A 13,282-nucleotide genomic window follows, 5' to 3' on the forward strand; every position below is an offset into this window, starting at 1 on the left:
CAGGGATCTTATCTATGCACAATCAGCTTGTAACACTCCAAAGAGAAAGGAAAACTTGAAATCGCATCATATGACCCCTTTAAAGTAATTTTAAGCCATTTAAGCCCAAGACATCTCAATGCGGTACTCACGCACTGTGATAGAGCGTTTCTATGCGCACCGCTCACACACCTGAAGTGCACAAACAGATAGCCTTCTCAGACAGCAGGTGAATACCAATGGCTGTCTTGACAAGTATTCTTGTAAGCACAGTCGGTTGTTTTAAGTGAATGTAAACAGTAAAGAAAATATCAAATGTACAAAAGTATAACGGATCCGTGCATTTCTTACATAAATATTGTTAATCAAAAAGAGCAAAAAAATTGTTGGATGCTTTAATAGCTTTAATGGGGGGGGGATGTTGGGGGGGCGCGAGTGAAATTAGACCAACTTGGGGGGGCGCATGTCCTAAAAGGTTGAAAACCCCTGCTTTACACTAAACATTCCGTAATGGTTCAGTTCATTCTTTGTTTTAAAAAGTAGTCTAGAATTGTTTTTATTTCCTTCACATATAATTAATTAAGCCTTGTATATTTAATTTTTAGATACAAGAACCGGTGGAAAGTGGCTCTGCATTCATGCCAGCTGAAGGAGAGTTAAAACTGGGTAATGCACATTTGTTCTCATTGTAATCTATTTTGTTGTTCTCAGTCCTAAAATTTGGGAAATTAGGTGAAATGACCGAAAGAAATGACAGTTAACTACTTGGATTACTGAACTCATGAAGTTGTCTTGACTTGTAGGTTTGGATGAGGAATGCGACAAAGAAAATGTCTGTCAGGTTGAAACCATGGAGACTGAAGTTTTAAAATCTGTGGATTTCCAGTGCACAGCTAAAGCAGTTGAATCTAATCAGAGTCATCCACAGATTGAGACTGTAATTCCCCAGGAAAGACACCCTGACCAGATTGAAGAGGAGACTGTTTCAGTTGATGCTACTGATGTCTGTTCTTCTGGGGCAGATAAGAAAACCCAAGAGCAGTCTGAAGAAACTGCATGCGTATCTGGTAATACCAACGCAACCGTTGAAGCTACCGCAACTTCATCCACTGCTGAGCAAGAGGAGCTAATCAAGTCTCCACCTGCCAACAAAATTCAGCGTGGCACTCGAGGAAGAGCAGCACAGAAATCCAAAAATGGTAACAACGAAATGGCCAAAGCACCTGCTGTGTTGGCATTAATTGAAGAGGAAAATATGAGTAGTCCACTTCCCGCTACTAGGGGAAAGAGAGGCAAGAAACTTCTTGACGTTCCAGAAATCACTGCCAGCCCAGTTAGAAAATCAGCCCGTGGTAGAGTTCCCAAGCACAGCTTTGTGGAAGAAGAGGCAAAGAATACTGAGGCTTCACAAGTGCCTGTAAAGTCCAGGAATACTGAGATGCCAGACTGCTTGCCTGTCGTTACCAAAACCAGGAAAGGAAGAAAAGCTAAGCAAGATGGTGCTGATGCTGCAGTTGCGTCCACTCATGATGCAAATGCTGTTGACCCACAGTGTCCAGATGCAAATGAAGAGCAGGTCCAAGCCCCTCTTGTGAAACCTGGGAGGAGAAAGAAGCTGGATAAAACAGAAAGACAACCTTCAGAAGAACTGGAACAGAAAACAACTGAAATTGTTTGTGAGGAAAATGCTGTTGCACCAGAGGATGTCAAGTTGCAGACTTCACTAGGTACTGAGACTATCTCTGCAACTAGAGCTAGGAGGGGAAGGCCAGCAAAGAAGGAATACTTGAAAACCGAGCCAACCCCTGCTTTGAAAAGCGAAATTACAAGCACTCATGCTGTTGTAGTGGCTGAGAAGCCAGTGATACCTGTAGCAAAGTCAGTGCGAGGAAGGAAAGGTAAAAAAGAAACTGTCAAGGACCAACCCTTGGATGATGATGATGTCATGGTTGTTTCCAGAACTGTGGCAGAGGCCAATGTTGACCATAAAGAGGAGCCTGAAACTCCTGTGGTCAAGTCTGGCAGAGGACGAAAAACCAAACGGCAGAAACCACAAATGGCTGAAGAGGTTGTTGACCAACCTGCTGTAGATACCTGCACACGTTTACCTGTGACTGAAGAACACACTGAAACAGTGGTAAAATCTGTGAGAGGGAATAGGAAGATAAAACAGTCAAAGGAGACCGTTTCAGTTGAGGCTGAGGAGAACGTTGTCAGCCCGGTTGAACATGCAGAGACCCCTGTTGTGAAATCGGGTCGAAAAAGGGCTGTTAATGCAAAGGAAACTGAAATGGTGGCAGACGTTTCTGTTAAAAGAGGTCGCCGTGCTGTTGCAGACCCTGCACCACCAGTTGCTGTGGTGTCTAGCCGTGCACGTAAAGCAGTTGTCAAGGTAGAGTCTGAGGTTACTGAGGATGTAGCTTCATCAGAAGAGCCAGTTAAGCCTGTTAAACATACCAGGAGAACAGCAAAAGCACCTGAATCAAAGAAACAAGAAAATACCATGGTACAGGCAGGTTCTGAATTTGTTGCTGCTGAGAAAACACCAGGTGTTGCACTGGAGAAAGTGGAAAGAGGAAGCCGTGGCAAAAAACTGAAGGATTCAACTAAGAACATCCCTAACAACCCAATCAATGAATCTGCTACAGCTGAGGAAGCTAGTAAAATAAAACCCTCAAGAACAGTTAACTGGAACCCAGATTTGGTCGTCTGTAAAGACATTGAAGAGTCTGAAACTTCTAGATACCAGCACACATTTACCTGTGACTGAAGAACACACTGAAACAGTGGTAAAATCTGTGAGAGGGAATAGGAAGATAAAACAGTCAAAGGAGACCGTTTCAGTTGAGGCTGAGGAGAACGTTGTCAGCCCGGTTGAACATGCAGAGACCCCTGTTGTGAAATCGGGTCGAAAAAGGGCTGTTAATGCAAAGGAAACTGAAATGGTGGCAGACGTTTCTGTTAAAAGAGGTCGCCGTGCTGTTGCAGACCCTGCACCACCAGTTGCTGTGGTGTCTAGCCGTGCACGTAAAGCAGTTGTCAAGGTAGAGTCTGAGGTTACTGAGGATGTAGCTTCATCAGAAGAGCCAGTTAAGCCTGTTAAACATACCAGGAGAACAGCAAAAGCACCTGAATCAAAGAAACAAGAAAATACCATGGTACAGGCAGGTTCTGAATTTGTTGCTGCTGAGAAAACACCAGGTGTTGCACTGGAGAAAGTGGAAAGAGGAAGCCGTGGCAAAAAACTGAAGGATTCAACTAAGAACATCCCTAACAACCCAATCAATGAATCTGCTACAGCTGAGGAAGCTAGTAAAATAAAACCCTCAAGAACAGTTAACTGGAACCCAGATTTGGTCGTCTGTAAAGACATTGAAGAGTCTGAAACTTCTACAGATGTAAAAGAGCCACTGCTGAAGAAATCCAAAAGGTTAGGCAAAATACCAGCTGAGACGACCTCCACAGAATCAAATCAATCAACTGATCTGCCACCCAGAGGCCGCAGAGGGAGAGGAGCGAAAAAAGAAGAAATTCCCGTTGAAGAGAATCAAGAAGAAGCTCAGATAAAAGTCAAGCCACTGAGAAGAGGAAAGGCAGTGGCTCCTTCTGCGCCCAAATCAGAGCCCACTGATAGTAAGACATCAACTCCCCTCAAAAGAAAAAGGAATGAGGTGATTGAGGTAACGGATGAGTCCGTAAATAAGCAACCTTTGCCAAAGAGAAGAGGCAGAGTAGTTGAAGTTGCAGCAGAGGTCTCCAGCAAAGAGAAAACGCCTGAAGCTGAACCAGAAAAGGCTGAGCCTACTCCCAAGAAGACTGGAAATAAAGCTACAAGAGGACAGAAAAGGACAGCCCAGGAACCAGATCCAGCACCTGCTAAGGCTCAAGAGTCTGTTTCAGGTAAGCATAATATAAATACTGTCCTCAGTGTTTTCCAGAAGGGTTCAAGAACTTTACATTGGGGTTTAGTATAAAGTGTGTTCAGTGAACCTGAAAAAAAAAAAGCTTGTGAAGAATTGTGGATTAGGTTCTTTTCAAATATAGCCATATCTTTCAATGAATGTATGATTTTGAGATCCATCTTTTCACACTGAGGACAACTGAGGGATTCATTCAACTATTACAGAAGGTTCAAATGCTCCAGAAGGAAACGATGCATTAAGGGGCTTTCTCTGACAAAGGGGCATGTTAACCCATGTTAACCCATCCTGTTTCAACATCATTGTTAATCCATGCCACTATTGCTGTGAGCTGAGCAGCCCAGTAATAATTTCTTAAATTAGGGAGGAGTAAACCTCCCTTATCTTTTCCTAAAGTTAATGTTTTTAATTTTATTCTAGGTCGCCTGTTCTGCCAAATTAATTTTGATATGAGTTTATCTAACATCTCAGTCCTCAATCCTGCCAAATAGTGAAATTGGCAACACTTCCCACCTTAATAGATCCTTTTTAATAATGTTGATTAATTTGTCATAATTTGGCTGATACAACTGTGAACGTCTAGGTGTAATGGTAACTCCTAAATATCTGAATCCCTGTTTAGACCGTCTAAGAGATGCTCTGTCATTTAGTTCTGCCGGCCAGACTCCAGTGATCACAAGTGCTCGTGTAATAATAATGTTTTCTGTTTTTTTTTTGTTTTTTTTCCTGTAATGGTAACGTTTTATGTATTCACACAGGAACCACCACTCGAAAAGCAAGGAGTGTGAAAAAAGTAGAGGAAGTAGATGTCCCTACAGAGGCAGCTCCTGTCAGGCGCACCAGGAGGAAGTAAAGCACTGATCTTACAGAGTGGTCTTAATTATCTATTCTCTGTTATCTCAGAAAAATTTTAGTTTTATATGTTTGTAATATTGCATTGTGTTTTTTTTCTATACATTTTTCATTGTAATTTTAGCTGATTTTATCTTAGGGAAAACGGTGTACACTTATCAAATGTGTTTTTTATGTTCTCTTAAACTCAGATGAAAGGGGCATTGAAACGTATAGGCAGGCTTGTTTTTACTTCAAGAAAATGTTTAAAGACTTTCTGCATTTGAACTGTTAACTTCCGTCAAATACATTTATCTTCTTTATTCCTTCTGTATTTTTTTTTTTTAAAAGAATAAAATAAGTGAGGGGTGCAAAACCAGGTTTGATCTGTCACAATTCTTAAGCCTAAGAGTGTGTGTTGTGCTGTAGTGGTAAGTGTACATGTGACATGGTTGAAAGTTTTCATTAAAAAGATTTGTCACCTCATGTTTGATTGGTTTATTTATTTATTTATTTATTTATTTTTATAAATCTGTGCCACTTGAAGGTGTTGAGATCTTTTGTTGTATAGGTTGTAATGCAATGTCAATGAAGGTGTGCCAGAAAACAGCCAGTAGGTCAGTAGTACTGTACTTCATGTGTGGGGGGGAAAGCACCTGCAATGGAACACGAAAAACTTAAATGGTGTATATCCACTACATTTACAGCAGTTAAATTACCATGGGATATTGTATAAAATGCTAATAACTTGAACACCAGAATAATACGATATGTACCACAACATAAATGATGTCAAATCATGTTTTACGTTGTGCTTGGTGTTATGGTGGTGATGTACAAATCTGAACAAGACAGGTAAAATAGCAATTTTAAGATTGCCCAAGCAGTTTTTTGTCTTTTCTGCTCTGGACAGCAGGAGAGCAAACCTGTGGCAACAAAGGAGATCTACAAAAGCACGAAGCTGTCAATGTAAAATATGTTTAGTAATCTGTACATCCTCTTCCTCATATTTATAATCATACCTGTGGTAGCACCATAGTGCTTAATGATTGCTGTTATAAGTGAGCGCAGTGGTGTTTGCATGGCACTCCAAGGTGCTAACAAAGGTATTGTAGTAAAAAGAGTAAGATGCCCCTTCCACCTTTAATTTTTCTCTTGATTATGTGCCACTGAATGTAATATAAACAGCTTTATTGATTGGCTATACTCTTATTAATCCTTACTTGTCATCTAAATAATTTTTCCGAGACTTGTTCTGTCTGACCACTTTTGAGGTTAAATTATCTTTTATAGTCATTGGATAATCAGTAGATTTTTTTTTTTTGTAATCTGTGCATTTATGTTTTGTTGAATAATAATAGGTATTGTAGACAGTAATTCATTTAGATATGTATGGTTAAGAATGTGTGTTATATTTTAAAGTCAAAAGCTAAAGTGAAACCACTGGGTTAGGTGCAAAATTGACACAAAGTCCCAAAAGTATGTTTATTGTATAACTGAATAGCTATTATAATTCATGACGTTATTTAATAAATCAATAGTTAGAATGAAATTTTTATTTATTTATTTAAAAAAAAATTTTCTTACAAAATTTTCAGTTAATGCACAGCGCAGTCTCCGCCTCACCAGCAGGTGGCAGTACGGCGCTCAGCCGCTCTAACGGAGGCGGTGACGTAATCAGAGTGATCCGTTGAGCAGCGTTCGCGGACATTTTTGAAAATCCAACCGAAGCATCGACGGAAGATTAATAATAGTATAGTGAAGTTCATATATACTGTAGTATACCTTATACATTTCTGGAGTATAGTTCTTATAAACCGAGAATCGTCCTCCCGCTGAAGTTTATATCGGAGGTATGGTTCGGTGCACAGTTCTCATTTTGTTACTAGCATAAGTCATTAATTTGTTATTCAGTTAACACCATTCAATTTATTTCGTAACGTGTTTATTTCTCGAGAGTTTTAGATATTTGTTGGTGTTTATTTGTGTGCGTGTGTGTTTAAAGCTTATTTTCCTCACGTGTAAACAAGCTACACATTTATATTGCTAACATATTAAGCACATAACACAATTACGGTATAGTTTTGCATAGAAAAATTCGAAGTATTGAGTGAGTCTGTGTACTTTTGTTTTTACACATTCATGCTATAATAGACAATAGTTAAAGCTCTCTTGAATCATGAATGTTATCAAAATATTAATGTAATAATGTGAATTTTCTCTGTCCTACATATGAAGGGGGTGTTTATAAAGGTCAAAATGAGTCGGCGACCCAGCAGCAGATATTCTGAGATGCCCATGCGTGTGACAGACAGCAGGATGAGCCTGATCAATGCCACCCCTCAGAAGTACAACCTTCTTCTTTGCCATTTTTGAGTACACATTGATGTGGTTTTGTTGGCCTAAACTGCTTTCAGCTCAGAGTTATGTTATAATATATATGACGTATATCAACTTTAATTTCATTACAGTAAGGACAATGTCTTTGGCAAACTGAACATACCGAAACCCCATTCTACCACATCTGAGAGGCGAACAAGCTTTTTTGGAAAGTGAGTCTTGCAGTAAATGTTGCATTATCATGGTTTTGATTTGACATTGTGCATTGTAATCCTTAATCATGTCATACAGAGTTTTATTAAACATTAATTGTATTACAACAGTGTCCTCACATCTCTCTACCTCTCCGCAGAGGCATCGGGGCAGGTGGCCAGAGGAACAGCATGTTTGGGGCTTACGGGGGCCCAGAGAAGATGAAGGACCCCAGACCCCTACATGACAAAGCTTTTGTCCAACAGTGTATCAAGCAGCTTTGTGAAGTATGATATTGTCTGTACATTAAAGGAATATTACGGGCTCGGTACAGCAATATTTGGATGTGAATGGGCCAAATTTATTTAGGATTTAACCAGAAATGTGAAGCTTGAAATTTTATGAAAGATTAAAGAACTTGTATAAATAGAAAGTTGATGGGTGTTTCTGAGGATTTTCACCATATGTGGATCTTCGAAGGTAAACTTAGATTTTTCTAGTTATGGTCAGCTCTAAATATATACATTTCATCAGTTAGAAAATGTTCTTTGAAGAGGTAGTCAAAAAATCTTTATGTAATCATGAGCAGTTGGAAAATCAGAAGTTAACTGGGCCAAAACCCTGGTTACAATGAATATGTTTTCCCATTATTTCTAGTTCCTGGTCGAGCGAGGCTTTCCTGGCAGCATCACAGTGAAGGCTCTCCAGTCTCCATCAACAAAAGAGTTTTTAAAGATATTTGAATTCGTCTACAGTTTCCTGGAACCGTCCTTTCAGATGCCTACTGCCAAGGTTGAGGAGGAGATCCCAAGAATGCTCAAGGATCTGGGGTAATCACAATGTGGAAAAAACCAAAGCACAACAATATTACTTCATTACTACACCTGTTCGAATCAGTTAAAATATAGTCTGATGTCAAACACACATTGGTCAGTGTTAACCATCCTGTACTCTGTCCTTATCACTGAGAGATGGTTATGTTTTTTTTTTTCTTTTTCAGATACCCTTTTGCACTCTCAAAAAGCTCCATGTACTCCATTGGTGCTCCTCACACGTGGCCTCAGGCTCTTGGAGCTCTTATCTGGCTCATCGACACAGTCAAGGTGACTCTTCAGACCTTTAACAGGATTATGTGATCTATAATCTGTATACAAAACTGTTATGATAGAAGGAAAAACTCTTTAACCAGTAATGGCCAGTCAGTGTCACTTTCACTTTTGCTCATACTTGGGGTTAAGGGTTCATTCAAATCCTTATCACACTGTCTACATGGGGCGCACCCGTTTGAGACTGTCTACACTGGAAATGTCAAAGCACATGTTCATAAATGTATGTACACTACTTCAAATGTTTGGGGTTGAGATTTTTTGTTTTTGAAAGAAGTCTCTTATGCTCACCAATGCTGCATTTATTTGATTCAAAATACAATAAAAACAGTAATATTGTGAAATACTGTTACAATTTTAATATATTTTAAAATGTTATGATTTCCTGTAATGGCTCTCCATTACTCCAGACTTCAGTGTGTCATGATCCTTCAGAAATCATTCTAATATGCTGATTTGCTGCTCAAGAAACATTTATTATTATTATCAATGTTGAAAACAATTGTTCTGCTTAATGTTTTTGTGGAAATGGTGATTGATTCATTTTTTTTTTCAAGATTGTTTGATGAATAGAAAGTTTAAATGAGCAGCATTTATTTGACATACAAATATTTTGTAATATTATAAATGTCTTTACTGTCACTTTTAATCAATTTAATGAGTCCTTGCTGAATAAATGTATGCATTTCTTTAAAAAAAAAAAAATTTAGAGAGGCCAAACTTTTTAACGATGTTTGTCAGAAATCAAACATGCATCCATTTATTGTCAGCTACTCATATGGTGTAGACACCTATTATAAATCAATCAATGGTTCTATTTGCTTTTGATATGGAGTGGGCTCTTTTGACTTGGGACAGCAAGCAACCACCTACAACAGACTAACATTGTGGCACTGAGTTTTGCCAGTTGACTGTTTTCACTTTCTACAAAACCATTTTCATTTTCTACAATAAAATGTGAGAATCAGTCTAGCTTTCCTTACCATCCCAGACTGCAATTTGATGCACATTAACATGCAACAGGAAACATTGTAGCATTGCCTGACCTGACATGTAGGTTTTGTCCCTGCAGCTCTTCAGTGGTGTGAGAGAGCAGGGCCTGCTGTTCTCTGACTTCTCAGATGAACTGTGTGATCTAGAGGGAGGGGCCGAGTACAACAAGGTATCTTATGAGACAAAAAGTCAGCTTTGACCGTTTCAGCAGTCATTTTGTATATTTTACTCCTCTGCATTGTAGACATCACACATATGCCAAATTTGTATAAGTGTGCTGTGTTTTCTCTGTAGCTCTTTATGGAATACTGCTCTGACACCTACAACAAGTTTATGCAGGGAGCAGATACATTTGAAGATGAGGATGAAGACTATCTTAATAAACTAAGTAAGTCAAGCTGCAGTTTGATGATAAAGTGTATATTTTTTTTAATTGTATGGGATTGGGGGGGGGGCAAATGGAGAAGAATCTGTTAGAGGCATATTTTATCTGACCCTCTTAAATTAAAGGGAAAGTTCACCCCAAATGTTTAATTGTCATCATTTACTCACTCTCATTTTGTTCCATGAGATTATTCTTTCAAGATATTTTGAACAATGTTGGTTAACCAAAAAAAAAAGAAAAAAGAAAATCTAAATCAATGGCTTCCAGCAACTAAGTTTTTGGAATAACTTGAGGGTGAGTAAATGATGACCGAATTTTTGGGTGAACTATCCCTTCAATGCCCGCCATGTGCCAAATTTAAGTCAAAATAGAACAAAGGTAAAGTCAGCATGAAATAAAAACTCACCTTTACTATTTTCTAAATGCATGTGTTAAAAGTTATTAATCTCAATTTATCCGTGCGTATGCTTTTTTCCCTTCTTTTTATCCTTTTTTTTTTTACCATTAAAATGTCAAAAATGGAACTTCCTTTGGTGATGTATGCAGAACTTTTCCAATCATTTAGTCTGCTTAAACTCCGAAAGCTTGTGTTCATCTTGCTCCACTTTTGAGTGCATCACCCACATCTCAAAATCAACAACCAATGCGTAGAACCAAGTCATTGCCATACATTTTTATTTTTCATGTTTTTTATTGATTGATTGATAATCTTTTACACCCAGATGTATGACACATTGTTTTCCTCTAGCACTACCCCTTAAAGCTTGTGTTCATCTTGCTCCACTTTTGAGTGCATCACCCACATCTCAAAATCAACAACCAATGCGTAGAACCAAGTCATTGCCATACATTTTTATTTTTCATGTTTTTTATTGATTGATTGATAATCTTTTACACCCAGATGTACGACACATTGTTTTCCTCTAGCACTATATGTGGCATATACTTCACATTAAGCCACCAAAAATGAAAATATTAAGCAGGGAAAAAATAATAAATGTTTTTTTTTTTTTTTGCGTTTTTAATAATAATAAAAATAAATATATTTTATTATAAAACTAATGCAAAATACAGTCATGGCTGATAAATTTTCTGAATTCTCTCAGAGAAGCTGTACAATGTGGATGAGGCGCTGTTAAAGTCCCAGCAAGAGAAACATGCAATGCTGATGGAGCATGTGGAGAGACTTGAAAGAGAAAGCCAAACTGTGAGTCTGTTTCCTTGTCATTTCTTAGGTTCAGTCAGATGAGAATTGCTACTTTTAAAAGAATAGTATGGACTAATAGTCAAGTCGGTTTACACTGTGAATTACACACTCTGGGCTTCTCTCAAACACCTTTATGAAATGCCAAAAATGTATGATATGAAAGAAAAGAGTTTACACTAATGTTTGAGCTGTGTGTGTATGTTGGCAGGATCGTTTGGCAGGGAAGAGGACAGAGAAGCTCAGATTACAGGCTGATCTGCAGAAGCTGCAGAACTATCGTTGTACTCTGGAGGCTCATAAAACTGGACTGGAGAATAAAGCTGCTGGACTATCTGAGGAGCTCGAGGCTGCTGGTGAGAGAGATTACAAGATGCAGATACAAATGCCTTGATGTTGTAAATACAAAGGTGGAATTCAGTTGCTTAATGTCCCCGTTCTTTGTGCAGAGATGCAGTTGGATGGTCTGAAGCAGGAGAGGACGAGGCTGCAGCTCATCCTGGAGAACCAGAAGTTCACTCCAGCTGATATTGAGCGTATTAACAGAGAGAGGAATGAACTACAGCAGACCGTTCAGAGCCTAAACCAGAGTCTAGAGGAGGCGGAGCAGCTGGTGTGGAACGAGGAGGTCAACCTGTCCAAAACCAAAGAGAAGGTCAGGATTTTAGAAATGTCCAGCCAGTCTATTAAAGAGTTGATGTGAAATCGCATACTGTCTGAATAGGTACTACATTTGTGTTAGTACTGCCTTAATGACCATTAAAAAATTATGATCTGTAGTATGAATGTGTGTAGTACGATTGAAAACCAGGCATAGTGCCATGTTGTCATGTGGCTTATGACGTCATTTACGTCACTTTACTGCCATTCACAACTCCTCTCTGTGGCCTCTTTGGCACATCCAAGATTTGTTTTTAATATAGCATAATGAGAGATTTACAAGCAGTTGTTTTAAAGGCTGGTCATTTTTTGACAGAACAAATTAGGTAAAGGATTTTTTAGCACTGCACACGGGTTAAAGAGGAAGAGACAATGAAACTGACATGTAAACTTAAAGTGGCCAACCACAGTTTGTTTTTATGTGCCGTGTACATAAATCTGAAAATGATGATACCACAGTAATAAACCAGCAGAAACTATAAGCGAAGAAATTAGTGGCTCAAGAAAACAAAGTAGAATATCTTGCAGTATCAGTAGGGGTGCGACGATAAATCAATTTGTGGATCGATTCTGCGATTTTCGATTCTCTCTTGAATCTATTCTTAGCTTAGTTTTTAACAGCAGATAGCGGTGTGTGCTTTAGAAACTGCTGTACTCTGCTTGATTCTAGTTCCTTAAACACACACCACTTGAACCTAAAATAATCATTCATAAAATTCGAAAAGGTTGAAGCGAATTACAAGTGTTCATAATGGGCTGTGTTTGGGGAAGTCATGGCCTAATGGTTAGAGAGTCGGACTCATAACCCAAAGGTTGCGAGGTCGAGTCTCGTACCGGCAGGGGGGGGAGTGAATGTACAGCGCTCTCTCCCACCTTCAATACCACGACTGAGGTGCCCTTGCAGGGTGTCCGCGGGTCCTTAAAATGTCTTAAATAACGTTTTCCTAATATAAGGCCTTAAAATGTCTTAAATTCGGATTCGATGGGTCTTAATTATTTTTGGTCTCATTACCGCTAAAATATCTTAAGTCTGACGGACCTAATGACTGTTTACAATCATTGGACAGACCGAAGACTTTTTCTTCCCGTGGTAAGTTACTGCGTCATCAGAGAGAATTGCAGTAAGTTAGCAGAATACAGAATACAAGCTCGCGCTGAGGCTCACTCTGTTTGTCTCGAGACTTCAGAACAAATGAGCATGATCGCACACATAAACTCAGAAGAAACACACTGAGGTAAAAATTCAAAAATGTTTAGTTTATTCATAACATGATATAGTTAAATAACACCATGACAAGTGAGCTATTTTACTCAATATTTTCACGACGCAAAAAAACATTCAAAACACCTACAGAGTGCACGCATTACGTGAAGTCTAGTGCGCGTGCGCATTTGCAGTGCGCTCTGCCTGATCACTGCATGATTCAGTCTATATAAAATACATTCAGAATGATCACAAATTCAAGACATGGGGGCAGAAAATGTGTATATTTATACCAATTCATATAGTTAATCAAGTTCACACGGAAGAGTGCCTTTTTTTCTCTACAAATGTGACATTGATTTTTACAACAGTTCAATAAAGTGAAAAAGTGAAGTGACATGTGGCCAAGTATGGTGACCCATACTCGGAATTAGTGCTCTGCATTTATCCCATCCAAAGTGCGCACAC

General features: G+C 38.8%; 2 protein-coding genes across 2 annotated transcripts in view; both read left to right on the forward strand.

Annotated features, from left to right (window-relative positions):
- LOC107753300 (antigen KI-67-like) overlaps positions 1-5,216 on the forward strand; it is a 17,505-nt gene extending 12,289 nt beyond the window's left edge. The window contains exons 14-17 of the mRNA XM_016569430.1: positions 585-645; positions 783-2,674; positions 3,327-3,879; positions 4,658-5,216. Coding sequence (XP_016424916.1) covers positions 585-645; positions 783-2,674; positions 3,327-3,879; positions 4,658-4,752 — 2,601 coding nt within the window. The 3' untranslated portion in view covers positions 4,753-5,216. The remainder of the gene's footprint in view (positions 1-584; positions 646-782; positions 2,675-3,326; positions 3,880-4,657) is intronic.
- Positions 5,217-6,375: 1,159 nt separating this feature from the next.
- LOC107753322 (kinetochore protein NDC80 homolog) overlaps positions 6,376-13,282 on the forward strand; it is an 11,402-nt gene continuing 4,495 nt past the window's right edge. Inside the window, exons 1-11 of the mRNA XM_016569456.1 lie at positions 6,376-6,583; positions 6,969-7,078; positions 7,202-7,282; positions 7,423-7,549; positions 7,920-8,092; positions 8,263-8,365; positions 9,441-9,530; positions 9,656-9,749; positions 10,853-10,953; positions 11,162-11,306; positions 11,400-11,605. Coding sequence (XP_016424942.1) covers positions 6,990-7,078; positions 7,202-7,282; positions 7,423-7,549; positions 7,920-8,092; positions 8,263-8,365; positions 9,441-9,530; positions 9,656-9,749; positions 10,853-10,953; positions 11,162-11,306; positions 11,400-11,605 — 1,209 coding nt within the window. The 5' untranslated portion in view covers positions 6,376-6,583; positions 6,969-6,989. The remainder of the gene's footprint in view (positions 6,584-6,968; positions 7,079-7,201; positions 7,283-7,422; positions 7,550-7,919; positions 8,093-8,262; positions 8,366-9,440; positions 9,531-9,655; positions 9,750-10,852; positions 10,954-11,161; positions 11,307-11,399; positions 11,606-13,282) is intronic.

The sequence above is a fragment of the Sinocyclocheilus rhinocerous genome, unplaced genomic scaffold (genome assembly GCF_001515625.1).
Source record: "Sinocyclocheilus rhinocerous isolate Xijiao unplaced genomic scaffold, SAMN03320098_v1.1 scaffold1763, whole genome shotgun sequence".
Lineage (NCBI taxonomy): Eukaryota > Metazoa > Chordata > Actinopteri > Cypriniformes > Cyprinidae > Sinocyclocheilus > Sinocyclocheilus rhinocerous.